We start from the raw sequence: 14731 nt of genomic DNA, 5'->3' as shown, positions 1-14731 counted from the left end.
GAGCTCTTTTGTGATGAGAGGAACCCAAGGAGGAGCATTGCAGAAGACTGACGTTCCAGTAAACTAGATGACTCAGCAACCTGGGTACTTTCTCTGGTTTTATTCTCCTTCCTCCCACACCCTCTGGTAGAAAAATCTTGTGGTAGGGGATGAGTATTTGTGTCTCATTGGGTTGCTGCAGCATAGTTGGGTACCACTTTTTTCTATAAAGGGATTAAGTAGTTAAACTATCATGGCCACAGTTTTTCATAATAATATGCAGGTCTTGCATGCAGAAAATGGAGGAACGTGAGGTGGAAGAAGACATTTGCCTGTAGATAGTATGACATAAACTAGCTCAACTACAACTAGAACTTCTCCAAAGCCTGACATATTCCCAAAACACCTCTAGAACCTGTTATTTTCTCCCCCACAATGCCTGCAGCTACACAGCTGCCGGTGCTGCAAGTTCTCCTCAGTCTTCAACGCCACCATACAAAATGGTGGCTGGTGAGACACTTCCGCCTCGCCGCCGCCCGTCGGCCGCCCTCCCTACTGCGCACGCGCAGACCGGGCCCCGAGCAGGTGCCGGGCCTTGCAGGAAGTGCGCTTGCGCAGAAGCTCGCCCGCAGCGCCCCCGCAGGTGCGCCTTGCCGTTGTGCGCTTGCGCAGCGGCGCCCCGCAGCTGCCCCTCCCCCTGTGCTATATCTGAGTACGCCGCGAACCGCACGTATAAGCGGTCTTTTCACACCGCCTGCCTGCCAGATCCCTCCGCCGACTCCAAAGGCAGCCCTTATAGCTTAAGCCTCAGCGCGTCAGAGAAGGAAATAAAAACTTAATGGCACGCTATAAGCTATAAAATGTTTACTTTCCCATTTGGCCCCGTCTTTGAGGTCTTCGTGGGTAGGTGCGAGCCAGAGAACTCTTCTATTCGAGGCTTTGCGGAGGGATACCTTTGTTAATTCGCCATCCTCTCAAGCAACGCCTGGCCCCAGCCAATCACGGCGGGAGGCTCGCCGCGAGCTCCGCCCCGTTCCCGTGGAGGAACCAATGGGAGCGAGCGAAGGCGCGGCGGGGGCGGGCTGGGCGGGCGCGGGAGCGAGGGGGTGTGTGCGTGCCTGCGTGCGTGAGCGCGGCGCGGCGCGGCGCGGCGGAGCGCTCTGCGCGGCGGCCGTTGCTGGGGCGGAGGGGCAGCGCCGCGCGCGCGCGCCGGACCCGCTGCCCGGGCGCCGCGCGCAGGCGGCCGCGGCGGGAGCAGGGGGGAGGGAAGAGCAGGTGAGGGCCGGGGCGAAGCTCGGGGGCTGCCGCGGGGAGGGGGGTGTTGTTTGCGGTGAGGGAGGGAGGGGGAAGGGAAGGGAAGAGGCGTCCGGAAGGCGCTCGGCCCCGCCGCCTCCTTCCCTGCCTCCCCGTCAGCTGCTTCGCCTCCGGGGCGGGAACAAAGAGGCCGTCGGGGGGCAGCGTCCGAGGGGAAGCGGCTCGGGGCCGCGTCGCTGGTATTTCCTTCCCCGCCCGCCCCCGCCGAGGCGGTAATCAACGCGGCCGTGGGCAGAGCGGCGTCGCGGGGCTGCCTGAGGGAGAAGGAGCTGCCGCTCCTTCCCCCCCTCCCGGCCCGCGTTTAAACCGGCTTCGCTTTCTCTTTCTCCGCCTGGCGGTTTCGTCTCTCCCTCCCTCCCTCAGAGGCCTCCCCCATGAGTGAAAATGGTGCTGCGCCTCGAGGGGAGCTGGTCGCTGCTGGTGGGGAAGAGGTTCCTCAGCCTGGCCGAGGAGGAGGAGGGCGGCTCGTGGGAGACGGGCCGCGTCGCGGAGTGGCCCTGGAAGTCGGGCAGGATCCGGGCCGTCTCGCACACGGACATATCCAAACAGGACCTGAAGGTAAGCGGGAACTTCCCCAGGCATCATCCCGAGACGAGAGGGCTTGCGCTGCGGCCCCAAACTCCCCGTGTTTATGTATCTGGGTTTTATATATCTATGTGTGTGTGTACGTATATATATTTTGGAGAAAATTCTGGAAGAGAGCGCGTGCTGCTTAGTAGACGTAACTACTTCAAAACGTATGTGCCCCTCTGGGTAAACCCCCGATGTGCTTATGCTAATACCAGAAAACTACCTCAACGGACTTTGCGCATTAGTTGCCTTCCACCGGCATTTTGGAAACTTCGGTTTTGTGTTGTGTCTCCGCTGCCTTGGTTTCGTTTCTGCATTTTTCTGAGGCGCGATTTTGGTGAATCACTCCCTCTCTCAGAGGCTGCAGTGAATTATGAAACCGAAACGTTTATATTCAGATGGGGTTGATCATTGTTTTTTTTTTTTTTTCTCTCTCTTTCTTGCCCTTTGCAGCAGTTAGTGGTAAACAAGCATTTCTATTGTCTTAAAACAGCGCTGCAGACATGTCACACTCACGCCTGCTGTTGGAGGTTCCTTAAACTCTTCTTGCATAGTGGCTGCTTTTTAATAATGATTATTAGTAGTTTTCTTATATGCTTAGTCAACTACTGCAAACTTACTGGAACTTATTAACTATATATTTTGGGTGGAAATCAAGAGGATTTACCGATGACTGAAGTTCTTACTGGGCTCTTGGGCAGCCATAGCTGGTAAAAACTATTCAACCCTGTCTAAACAATTACTGTAGTATGCAAAGTTATTTGCAGAGAACAGAACTTGATCATAGTGGTGGAGTCTTATCATATGGATCTGTTACACTTGTTTAACATGTGGCTTTGGTGACAGGCTGTTAAGGTGGCAACAACAACCAAATCTTTTGGTTAAAAATTCACGTTGAAAAGAGAAGGGGAAAACTGTGAGCTCTGATAAACTGAGTAAGCATATGTCCCTTTTCAAACGAGAAGAAACCTGAAATATTTCTAACCATTTTCCGAATGTGTAAACTTCGGGACGTATTATGGAGAGTCCTGAATTGTTTAGAGGCCGAGCTTCTTGTTGTGCCTCTGCGGCAGAGGTGGGGCTTTCCCCATGTATGGCAGCCTGGGCTGTGTCTAAGCCTTACTTAGTGCGAGGAGGATGTCGCTGCAGAACGGTCTTAAGGACCTTCTTGGGTGCTTAGAAGGAGAAGAAGCAGATGCTGTAGAGAACTTTGCAGTGCTTTATTGTGAGCTTCATAAGTGGTTACGGTTCTGCTAGAATAGATTAAGTTAATGCATTCTTCAGTAAATGTGTTAAGTTGCGAAGCAGACAATCGAAGCATAAAGAGCTCTTGCATGGAAATGCATACCACCTCCTTTTCTGTCTCACAGCTCTGTGAAAGCAGTATGTATAGTAGGACCCGAAATAGTGATGCACTGAAGGAATCTCTAGAGGAGAAGAGAAATGTAATCTTTGAAATGGTACTTTAATTCCTGTAGCTTGTTCCTAATGGTATATAAAACACAACTAAATTAGAAAGTGTTTTCTCAACTGTATTCTCCTGTATGTGCAGAGTTGATACTACAGCAAAACAAGCCATTCTGGTTCTGATACTTGTGCTATTTGCTTATCTTTCATTGTTTCAGTGACTTTCAAAATGACTGAATTGACTTTAGCATCCATTAGTTTTATGACCCTTCTGTCTGTAGTAATGCTGTTCTGTTTGTGTATGTGTATTTGCTTACCTCTCCCTACAGAGAGGGAAGTTTAAACACAAGGGAGTGTTTCTTAGATTCACTTAACTAACTTACCCTGGAGAAAAGTCAATTAAATGTTATATTTAGACCATACAGTGGTATTTTATGGGAAAAGGCAGGTTATTCTGGAAATAGTATTCTCTACCAAGTCACTTCATGTATTCAGACAAAGCAATTTTGGTGGTGGTGGGTTTTTTTATTTTCCTCATCTCTTCATCTTGCCTATGAAAGAGTGGTAATACCATTCCAAGTGAATTGGCCAAGCTACCATGTTTTTGCCATGTAGCCCCAATGCTGCTTTATTCAAAAGGTTGTGTGTATGCTTCAGAGATTCGTCAAGTTACGAGCCAATTAAAAACAGGAAGCAAATGACCTTCACGTATATAACTTAGCCTCCTTTTCTGACGTTTTGTCATTTGTCTTTTCAATAAAATAACTATGATTGCTTTTTGGGAGTCATATCCCTTAAAGTATTTCTGGAAAACAGTTTGTATTTTCAGGTACTCTAAAAAGTGCGTGGAAAATGTGCTTACTACTATGGTACAAAGTCTTTTAAAGTTCTGGTGTTACAACTATTTCTTCTGGTTTTTATTTCCTTCCTCCTGTTTGGTTGTAAATATTGGTGGCAGAGCTGATGGATATCAACCCTCTTTGAACAGCAGAGGAGGTGGAAAGGTCATAGATGGGAGTATTAATGTATTTTATGCAACAGGAATGATGACAAACCAGTTAAAGTTGACTCTCACTTATAAAATACTTAGTTGGCCTAGAACAGTTTAGTGATTACTTAATTATTTAGTAGAAAGACAATAATCATACTTGCAATGTAAGTACTTTTAAAGTTTTTTGGATAATTTGGTGTTTGTTTATCCTTTTCTATCTTCAATACATTTGAATTTTATGGGTTAGTTACTCCTTCCCTTTGCTCTCTTTTTGTAGGTTTGTGTAGAATTTGATGATGAGCCGTGGGAGAAGAGAAGATGGATAGAGGTCTACAGCCATAAAATGAAAGCATTCCTGGTAGAGCAAAAGCTGGTACTGGCTGAAAGAAGGTATCATGCCAGTTCTGTATCTCCTGTCCAGTGGCCTGCAATGGTAAGTATATGTTTGGCCTAACTTGTGATTATGGCCTAACAATAGAAAGCATTTTCCTTACAAAAGGAACTATGAAAATCAAAGCAAGTTAAATTTCTCAAATACAGCTTCACTAATGGTGTGTGGTTTACCCATGGGGTAGTCTGAAAGGAGATTAAAACTATTTGTACAACTAAAACTAGGCTCTACATGTAAGCATTTGAAGTTGGTAGGCTGTGTCTTGAGATCCAGGGATGTATTTTTGACTTTGCTTCCCACCCATAACCACTGTTATGGACAACACTTTTTTTTTTAATTCCTTCTCCCCCTGCTGTTATGCTTTTCTTTCATGACACAGTCTTCAAGAATGAAGAGAAAAGGAATAAATAATAGATTTCTGAAGATAGCATAAAATTGGCATTTAAGATGAAGATACAGGCTTTTCAAGTACTGTTAATTCTTCAGAGATTCTTGATCTGAGACAATCTGAATGACTCTCTTGCGCCTGTCTGCCACAGGTCATTTGTGAGATCTGATTTTGGACACACAAAAACCTGAGCTTTATTCTACACTTGGAGAACTAAGTTTACTGTAAGTGCCAGCCTTAGGAGTTTACATAAATCAGCCAGTAGAGATGGAACAGAGAATATTTCTTTGTTAATGTATTTATCCAGTTTAGTTTAATTTGACTGCTTCAGATGTTGCTGTCCAAACAAGCAGTTGTGAAATAAACTAAGATGTACACTGCTGTACATCAGCTGTGCTAATGTTGCAGTCACTGTTTGGTACTCTTGACTTTGCTAAATATTAAGTATGCCACGTAATTCATGTGCCATGTAATTCATATTGCTGTATTTTGAGCTGAGTTTTGTCTTAAACAAAGCTAATCTAAATTGTTGGAACTAGGGTGAGAAAGGAAGTGTGTGTGTGTGGTATGAGTACTTTATTTTGTTTCCTGACCCTCAAGTTACTGTCAGTATTTCTTCTAGTAGATTTTGCTGATACAAATATTCTGAAAACCTGCATATTTAAGCTTAGGCATTGTTATTTTTCATGCATTTAGATAGTCTTGACTGGATACTTGTGCTCTGTTTTATGTAAAAGACTTCCTTCTTGATGTGCTTAAATCATCAGAATGTGCAGCATGTGTTACAAAGCTGCTTTAGCAGAAGAATGATGTAGGAAAAAGTAAAGCACAGTCCTGGAGTTTGCCTTTGCAAGAGGCACCACTCCCATTGTACAGGGGAAGGAAAGAGGGGGTCACAAAAGGTTTTGTTTTAAATTCTGATTGCAATTTGTTGATTCCAATATAAAGGAGGGTGTGTTATTGACAAATAGAATAATTCTGTGTGATTTTTGTAATGTCCAGGCACTCTTGGAGAGATTTCTGCTCCTCTTACGCCCTGCTTCCAATGCTGTTATAACTGAAGAGAAAATAACAAAATTTTTCTGTTCTTGATCAGTCGTTCAGAAACCCAGATGCAGACTCTATCATGTTTTGGGTTTTTTTTTCTATTAAATGAGTTACAAGTGCACCTTTCCTGGATGTTTCCTGGATCGAGTTGTTCTTTCTACTTCTGACATTCTAGGCCTCTGATGCCTCCCTATTCAGAGCAAAGGACAAGGCAAAATCTAATATTATACACATTGGTAAGAGCTCAGAAGCTTGGTAGGGAAATTTTGGTTCTCTGCTGTTCATAAAAGCTTTGGTACACCTGAGCGTAACTATATCATTGTACTGGAGCATAATAATTTTGAGGTTATGTAACTCGTTACATATGTTTAAACTAAGGCTTCAGTATATGTCAACATGCTACATGAGTTTTAAAAACTTATATTTAGGCCCTGGGGCAGGCCTTGATTGATTTGCTAGTTATTCTGTACACTCCCAGCATGAGGAGAGTTGCTTCAAAGACATATATCCACAATTCTCTAATCACTCTTAATATTAGTAGCTTCCTCATTCAAAGATCATTAATGACAATGACCTGAACTGAATTCTTCACTCTTTCCTTTATATGAAATGGTGAATTTCAAAGATACTCTAGTAAGTTATTAGGAATATCTTAATAGGGAAATAGATGCAAAACTAAGATAATTTTTTAACTCAAATGCAAATGAGAAATGATAAACCTTGCTCTATTTCTAAGAATTTTTATTATTTTTTTAGACGTACAAATCGTTATTGGACAAGGCTGGTTTGGGATCAATGGTTTCAGTACGCTATCTTGGTGAAGAAAGATGTGTTTTTCTTTCTCAAGAGCTTTTGACACCTATTCAGGTAATGTATGACATAAATGTTTAGAATATATTAACCCAAGGTATCTTAAATATCATTCATTTTTAAGTAGTATATTCATTGCTGAATCACTAGGCCAGTGCAAACCTGGAATATTGCTGTAATTCCTAATATCAGTTCTGAACATTGTGTGTGGGCTTTACCTTTTGTAAGCCATTCCAGTACATGGCCATTTGAGAGGTTAATGGATTGTCCTCATCAGAACAGTCCTGAGTCCAGGTTGCATGAGGGGTAATCTGAAATGGTTTTCATTTTGATATGAGAACGTGATTGCCATTGTTGTGAAAGGAGTTGCAGAATAAGTCTTCCTACTTAATAGAAATGCATCACTTCTAATCCTAACAGTGGTGGAGGTGGGCAGTTTATAAAGGAGATGGCTGAATTTATAGATGATGAGACTCAAACTTCTATCCAAAAGCTGTTACGTTCAGGAGCAGTGTTATGTTCTGGGTCTTCTTGTAAGATGTTTTATGGATAGTACCAATTAACTAGTTAAAGGGATAATCAAACTTTAACTATGCCTGAAAGGAATGAATGGGAAAATTTTTCCCCTTCCCTGTCTCCAGTGCATGAGAGAGGAAGGTGGATACCTCTGAATTAAAGGTAGCTTAATTTAATGGTAAGAGTGTTAATAAGCGTAATAAATCAGTTAACATTAGTTGCTTAGTTTTGTGTTTTTGTAGATTTTTCTTTTTAAACAGTTTTTTGTGATAATGTATTTTTTACTGATCTCCCCTGAATTTGGGAGGAGACCTCTAAAGCAGGATGCAAAATAACCCTCATTTCTGCTGTGGTGGTTGAATTTAAATTAATCTTGAAAGTAAAAGTACTCTCCTGCATATTTTAAGCAACATCCTGCTTTTTAAAATGTGAACAAGTTGAAACAAGCGCAAGAGAAAGTGGCTCTGAATGAAGGCATACTACCAATATCAAGTCCCCTTTAAAGAGCACCAAGATAAAAATATGTCAGTGAAAATTAGGTAGAGGCAGGTTGGAAGAATTGCTCTGCTTGATTGGCTGGTCAAGGATTCTGAAGAAGAGTAAAGATAAAGGATTTATCATTTAGAAAACTACTTTCAAGTTACAGGGTTAGGTTTAGCTCAGTTGGTTAGAGCGTGGTGCCCATAATGCCAAGGTTGTGGGTTCGGTCCCTGTATGGGCCGCTTGTTTGAGGGCTGAACTAGATGACCTCCTTACCAATTCTATGATGTAATGTTGCTTTCTGTGATAATGACCTGTAAGCAATCTGAATAAAACTAGTAACAGATGGACTGTGTTAAGGACTGCTTAAAGCTCCAACATTAATATTCTACTTTGACTTGTTAACAAGCAGCAAGCAGGCTGCTTTCATGTTGAGAAACTAATGAATCACTTTAAATTTCAGTTGTGTGTTTTCACCTTGCTTATGTTGCCTCAAAGGCAGAAGAGTTTGTTTTTATGGAAGGTTTAACCTCAATATTGCAGTGGAGAAAGGAGCTTTTCTAGCATTTTGAATAGCAGTTCCTTTACTACTGATTTTTTGAGCCTTCTGCCTCTTACAAATACCAGTGATGCTTGTACTGATGAATAAAAATTCTTGTTTGTCCCTCTTAGCCTTAAGAACTTGCTTTAAACTTTGCACTTCAGAGTTGATTCTAAGTATCTTCAGTTGATTTGTTTTAGATAACAATATATATAAATATATATAAATGCATGGTAATGACTGAATCATGACCAATGTTTTGGATATAGCACGCTGTTTTCATATGAACTTTTAAAAATGGCATCTTGAGCTGGACTGGATTCTGGTATTGCTATCATAGTTCAAATAAAAACATAAAATACTTGTACTTACATGTGCTCAGGACTATTTAGAAAATGTGCATCTCCTGCTTCTAAGAACTTAAAAATGAATGGTTCAGTCAAACTTAGTGCTCATTACCAAGTAAAAAAGCTAATGTGATGTAGCCAGCTTGCTTTTAGAACAATGTTGAAGTGGACCTGGAGGGCTCACTCAGGTTTGGCTTGCTGATGGTAGTTCCAAGTTAGCAGTAGAGAAGTGATGTCTTTTTTTGATAATGCAGTATCCTGTGAGCTGAAGGAAGATAGAGTAATGAGTGACTTGTTTACCTGAATTGCTGCCAGCCTTGTTGCTAAAGATTCCTAAGTCTTTTTGTTAATCCAGAAGCACTATCCTTAATTCCAACTTTATTATTTTGTTCCTAATAGGAGGTGGAAAGTTCCAGGCTTCCTCTTATGGATGATGAAAATATTAATGAAGAAATTCAGGCTTTGGTTAAGAAACACCTGGATGAAACCCGCTTGGTACAAGGTACAAGTAGTGGAAAGCTGTGGGGATAAAGCTTCAATTCAAAAAGCAAATCTTCATACTGATGGTGTAAATTACAATAATCTGTTTTAGAGATGAAAAATGTTGTTATTTTAAGACTGATTCTATGTAGTTTCTTTCACAGTAGTGAATGTAAAATGTGAAGAATTATAGAAAAGTTAGCATCACATTTTCTTTCTGAGAGAATGCATAATTTAGGTACATATAGAAAACGTGGATGGCCTGATGCTTCTAGACTTCAGGAAAGTGTCAGATGGGTAGCAGTTCCCACTGAATTTGTGGAAGCTGCTTATAGCTTTTAAAGTAGCTGCTGGTTCAGAAACTTGCAAAACTTTATGTATAGACTACTTGGAGGTTCTTTTGATCAAGTTAATTTTTATTTTTAGGTTTGCCAGCTCTGGTTTCTTGGTTACTGGTTCATACAGGTGTATTTGTAGTCATACATTTGCATGTGCAGGAATTACAGAATCATGAAATGGTAGAGTTTGGAAGGGACCTCAGGAGATCATCTGGTCCAAACCCTTCTTCTCAAGCAAGGTCACAGAGAGGAAGTTGCCCAGGTCCTTATCCACATGAGTTTTGATTATCCCCAAGAATGGAGACTCCAGAACTCTCTGGGCAATGTGTTTCAATGTTTAACCACCCTCACAGTACAAAAAAGCTTTCTTTTAGACAGAACTTCCTGCATTTCAGTTTGTGCCTATTGTCTCTTGTCCTGTTACTGGACACCACTGAAAAGTCTGGCTTCGCCTTCTTCACAGCCTCCCTTCAGATATTTATACACATTGAGATTCCCCCCCCCCCCCCCCCAAACCTCCACGAACCTTCTCTTTTCTGGACTAAACAATCCCAGCTCCATCAGCCTTTCCTCGTGAGAGATTTTTGCAGTCCCTTAATTATTTCAGCTGCCCTTCACTGGACTCACTGCGGTAGCTCCGTATCTCTCTTTCACTACAAAGCTCAGAACTGGATATAGATGAGTACTGTGACCTCACCAGTGCTGAGTCTTGCCTTTATGTAAAGGAAAATAGTACTGGAAATTGTCACTTCTTATTCTGTAAAGATGGTAAAACTCCACATGTAATCAATGAATCTCCTCTTCCAAGTCTTCTGATCTGTCCCACTAGCTGAAATTTGAAGGTCAGCCCAACCTTTGCATGTCTTAACATCCAGAAAACTATATTGACCTATTCCAGGGAAGGAAATAGCTGGAATGTACTTATATCATGTGGGTTTTGGTTTTTTTTCTTTCAGCTAATTGAGTCTTATGTGGAAGTTCAAGCTTCTTAGTTTTTGTGTACTTGCCTCTCACATGCAGTACTGTTGATAAACTCATGCTGATAGCTGCATAATCCATGATAACATGAGTGTCTTCATGGTCCCTTTTTTAAAGCATTTTGTGTGTGTGTGTATTTCTTTTAAGGTGGCAAAAATATCATTGGTTCAAGAATCAGAATTTATAGCCTGGATCCATCTACCCAGTGGTTTACAGCAGTTGTTGTAAATGGTAATCCAGCTACAAGGACTCTAGAAGTTGACTGTCAGGAGGTAAGAACCAGTTGGTGTGAGCTGTGCAAGCAGCGATGAGAAAAGGGTGGGATGCTTTTATGTATACCTCCCCTCCCACTATTTGCGATTCTGTCCTTATTGTAGAGAAATATAGATAGGGATTGGTATAGTGCAGTATAATCTGTTAACTCAAAACGCTTCTGTATTGCTTCATGCCGCTGGTGAAATTAGTTTTCCATGTTTTTGTTCCTTTCCCAGATTCCTGCTTTAAAAACACTTGATCCAGAGTTAATTCATGTTGAAATCATATATGACAATAATGGAAAATGTGGTAAGATACATTATTATTCATACTTAAGATATTAAGCAACAACATTGTGTTAAAATAGATTAATCTTGATCGCTGTCTGTTTCAGATAAATCTAAAAGAAATGGAGGCATGAAAAGGAAGTCTTCTGAGACAGGTGGATGTGTTGATGCTAAACACACAAGATCTTCTCCTGAGGTAATGTGTTACTATGCTATATGTGACTGTTTTACAGCAGTTGTTGTATTTTACATTGGGATAATCTTAAATGAGGATTAGATAGAAAAGAACAGTGAACATAATCCCTGGGTGGATTTGAGTTTTCTGAAACTTGTCTAGGCATGAGTAAAGCCTTGTGTTAGTTGGAGAAAAACAGTTGAGCCTTGAAGTTTAGTGTGTTGTGTGGGCTTTTTAAACTGTGTGGGTTTTTTTTTTTTTTTTTTTTTGCATCTTTGTTCAGCTTAGGAGTTAGCATGCTCAGTCATGTATTCTGAAGGGGGGAAGGGAAGGGGTGTCCTCAAGTATAAGTCTTTGTTTTTTATGTTTTTGTTTTAAATGCTTTGTACTTAAACCCCAAACCTATAGCAGTGCTTACCTGCTTTGAGGAGTCAAACTAGGCACACAGCATACTAGAAGAATGTTGTTTTAATAGAGAAGTTGCCAAATTCTTTTTCTAGTACTTCCCTGTCCATCTAAATTCCTTTTGTGGGTAGCCTGCCAAGTATGGCTGAGTTCCAAGAAACTGGTCTCAAAGGCCAAAGGAAGATCTGGATAACGTAGGTATAGAAATGTAAATGAAGAGCAATGGCTTGGCTAAACAGTACTGTGATCTTACCTTATAAATTTGTCCCAGTGTTTCAGGCCAAAGGCTGCTTTTTAGGCAGGAACAGCCTTCATCAAGCTTTAGAGCGGTGGGTTGTTTTTGACTTATTTTTGGCTGCTTTGCAGCCAATCCTGTGCTACATGGGTCTAGTTAACGACTAGATGTTGTTACTAGAAATCTTTAACAGATTCACAGAGATACAGCCTGAGGTACCAAGTGCAAGATAAGAGTCCTCAATGAAAAGTGATCCATCTTACATTTGCTGCTGTGGAAGAGTGTGACTGCAGCAAGACAGCATGAAGCAGCTGTAGTCTGCTCCAGTATCTTGTTTGTATGTAGCCCTTAACATCTTTCACGTCCTTAGTACACAGCAATTCTTTGTTTCAGGCTGCTCAGTGCATACAAAGCCAGTCTGCATATTCTAAATCTAATGTGGAAGAGAGATTATGGTCTGAATTCTTAGCTTGTTCACATCTAGATTTTTTTTGTGTGATTAACACTGTCAGACTGATTTGAGTTTTAATTTTCTCTGGGGGTTTCAGATGAGACCTGAAAGCTACTTCTGAATTCTGATTGCTGCTGATGTAGAAAGATGTGTTGTGATTGCACTGGTAGTTAAGAACAGATCTTCCTATCATCTTTACACCTTCTTAATGTTCCTTCCAACCACTTAACCACCATTTCCCCCCCCCACCCCCGTACACACACACACACCCTGGCCATTAAAAATTTGTGTGGTGAATTGGGAAAATAAATTAGCAGTATATTAAAGTTTGTAGACTTTAAAAGGACACTCTGAGGTTTTACTATCTTAGGGACTGGGTGAAGAATGGACTTTGACTGATTTTATCAAACATATACCAAGAAGTGTGTGTTAATGTACTTTCTTTTTAAGCTTAATCCTGAGAAGCAGTATTTTCTTTGTTAAAGTGTTGATAACTGTTAAATCTCCCTTACAGGTTTCTCCCAATCAGGGACATGTGCAGTCAGTACCAACAGTGTTTGGTGAAGCATTGCTAGGATGTACTCCTGCTAATAAAGACCAAAGGCATCAAGGTTTGCCCCTGCCAGCTAACTCTCCTCCCAATCTTGGTGCAGAAACTCCTCAGGGGTAAGGAATTGTGTTTTAGAAAATGTAGTAACTAAACTCTCTAACATTGGCAGAGAAAAGCATTGGACTTAATTGTTACAAATTGCCAAACTCTTCCAGTGTAGAGTTTCCCACTCCTTGAAATAATTAGAGCTGATACTGCATTTTCATTATAAAACTAGCTTTAGCAGTCCTGTGGTCAAGGCATTTTTCTCTTCAGTAAATGTCTACCATCTATGTACAAAATAAAAAAAAAAATCTCTACTTCCACTCTCACAGTGGGAAAGGGAGTCTGAGGCCTGAAGCGAAGGCTGTTTTGTTCCATCTCCTGACTATAGGAGATGCATTGCATCATGTACCTATTTTCCTAAGTGTGAACTACAGTTCCTTACTAACTTGCAGAATTTGAGGGTTGGAATACTGTGCATATGCCCCCAGGTTTGTCACAAAGATGAACATACCTGGTAGAAACACCATGATAGCAGGCAAATTTGTTTTGGCTTAAAAGAAAGTGTAATTTTTCTCACTTACTGTTGTGCATAGTATCTGCAAAATAAATGCAGGAAAGATCATCACCTGATGTTTTTCTATATGGGGGTCAGTTTCACTGTCTCAATATTAATTTGTAATGCCCATATGAACCATTATCACTAAAATTTCTTGCATATTGCAGTTCACTAGCATGCCTGCTTAAGAGTGTGTTTAGCACAGTAAGTTGTTTGACTGCAGCTTAACTCGTATTTTGTTATGAAGCCATTGCGTGGGAAAAAAAAATCTTAGATGTGAGAGAAGGTGTTACAGTAACTGCATACCTAAACTTGTGTGCTTACATGTGTATTTATAGCTGTAACTTCCTGTTCAACTTAAACAAAAAGCAAATCTATTTAATTTCACAAAAATCTTAACATCCCAAACTTCAGAATTCAAATTGAAGGATTAAATTTTTATTCTTTCAAACTCTAAATGTGAATAGATTTGAGGAGCTGATGTCTGTTTAGGACATTTAAGTTTTGCATGTCATGTGTTTCAGCACATGTAGACGAAGCTTGCCAGAAACACATCCTTCTTGTCCTAATGCTGGAATTAAACCATCAAAAGAAGTTCTGACTGCCTTTCCTAAAGTGGAGTATATATGTAAAGAACAAATACAAAATCCCAATGATCAGAATGGTAAATATACCTCTTTGATAAACACACGATCTTCATCTTTGATTGACTCAGTTAATGAAAAACTGACCAACATAAAAAATATGAAAGAACCTTTTATGAAGTCCACGACAAACTTCCCAAAAGAATGCATTTCTGTGAAGCAGTTGCAACATCTCAACTCTTCCATAGCAATACCCAGAGTCAGTAGTGCTGTTGAACTGCAGAGGACTTTGGATTGTAGACCCTCAACATCAGATGCTCATCTTATCTCCTTTACCGAGTCTGGCGTTAAATCACAAAGCAATTACAATAGTCAGAACAGCCACAAAGGAAACAGGATTGAGGAACGTACAGACATGGAAATTGCTTTTAGAAGAAATTCGAATGAGTTTATTTTTGAGAGAAATGAAAATGAAAGCATTTGGACTGGAAGCAGTAAAATCCAGGATAATGGTAAGTATTTTTAAAGCTTCCTATCATTGCAAAGTGCTTAGTTTCTGTGTAGCTATATACAATAGTATCCTTTAACATATACAAAGTTAGTAATGTAAT

The 14731-nt window shown here is 40.8% G+C and overlaps 1 protein-coding gene across 3 annotated transcripts in view; it reads left to right on the top strand.

Annotated features, from left to right (window-relative positions):
* Positions 1 to 1166: 1166 nt before the first annotated feature.
* Positions 1167 to 14731, top strand: part of KDM3A (lysine demethylase 3A) — a 30174-nt gene continuing 16609 nt past the window's right edge. For 2 of the 3 annotated variants that reach the window (XM_062575142.1, XM_062575141.1), the window contains exons 1-10: positions 1167 to 1254; positions 1657 to 1851; positions 4539 to 4694; positions 6844 to 6954; positions 9181 to 9283; positions 10725 to 10849; positions 11069 to 11141; positions 11227 to 11315; positions 12900 to 13051; positions 14061 to 14632. In XM_062575142.1, coding sequence (XP_062431126.1) covers positions 1678 to 1851; positions 4539 to 4694; positions 6844 to 6954; positions 9181 to 9283; positions 10725 to 10849; positions 11069 to 11141; positions 11227 to 11315; positions 12900 to 13051; positions 14061 to 14632 — 1555 coding nt within the window. In that variant the 5' untranslated portion in view covers positions 1167 to 1254; positions 1657 to 1677. Of the gene's footprint in view, positions 1255 to 1656; positions 1852 to 4538; positions 4695 to 5199; positions 5265 to 6843; positions 6955 to 9180; positions 9284 to 10724; positions 10850 to 11068; positions 11142 to 11226; positions 11316 to 12899; positions 13052 to 14060; positions 14633 to 14731 lie in introns of those variants that run through there. The other variant, XM_062575143.1, reaches the window with a different exon arrangement.

This window comes from Rhea pennata, chromosome 4 (assembly GCF_028389875.1).
Source record: "Rhea pennata isolate bPtePen1 chromosome 4, bPtePen1.pri, whole genome shotgun sequence".
Lineage (NCBI taxonomy): Eukaryota > Metazoa > Chordata > Aves > Rheiformes > Rheidae > Rhea > Rhea pennata.
The sequence above is the reverse complement of the archived record's forward strand: the minus strand, read 5'-3'. Positions and strand labels throughout refer to the sequence as shown.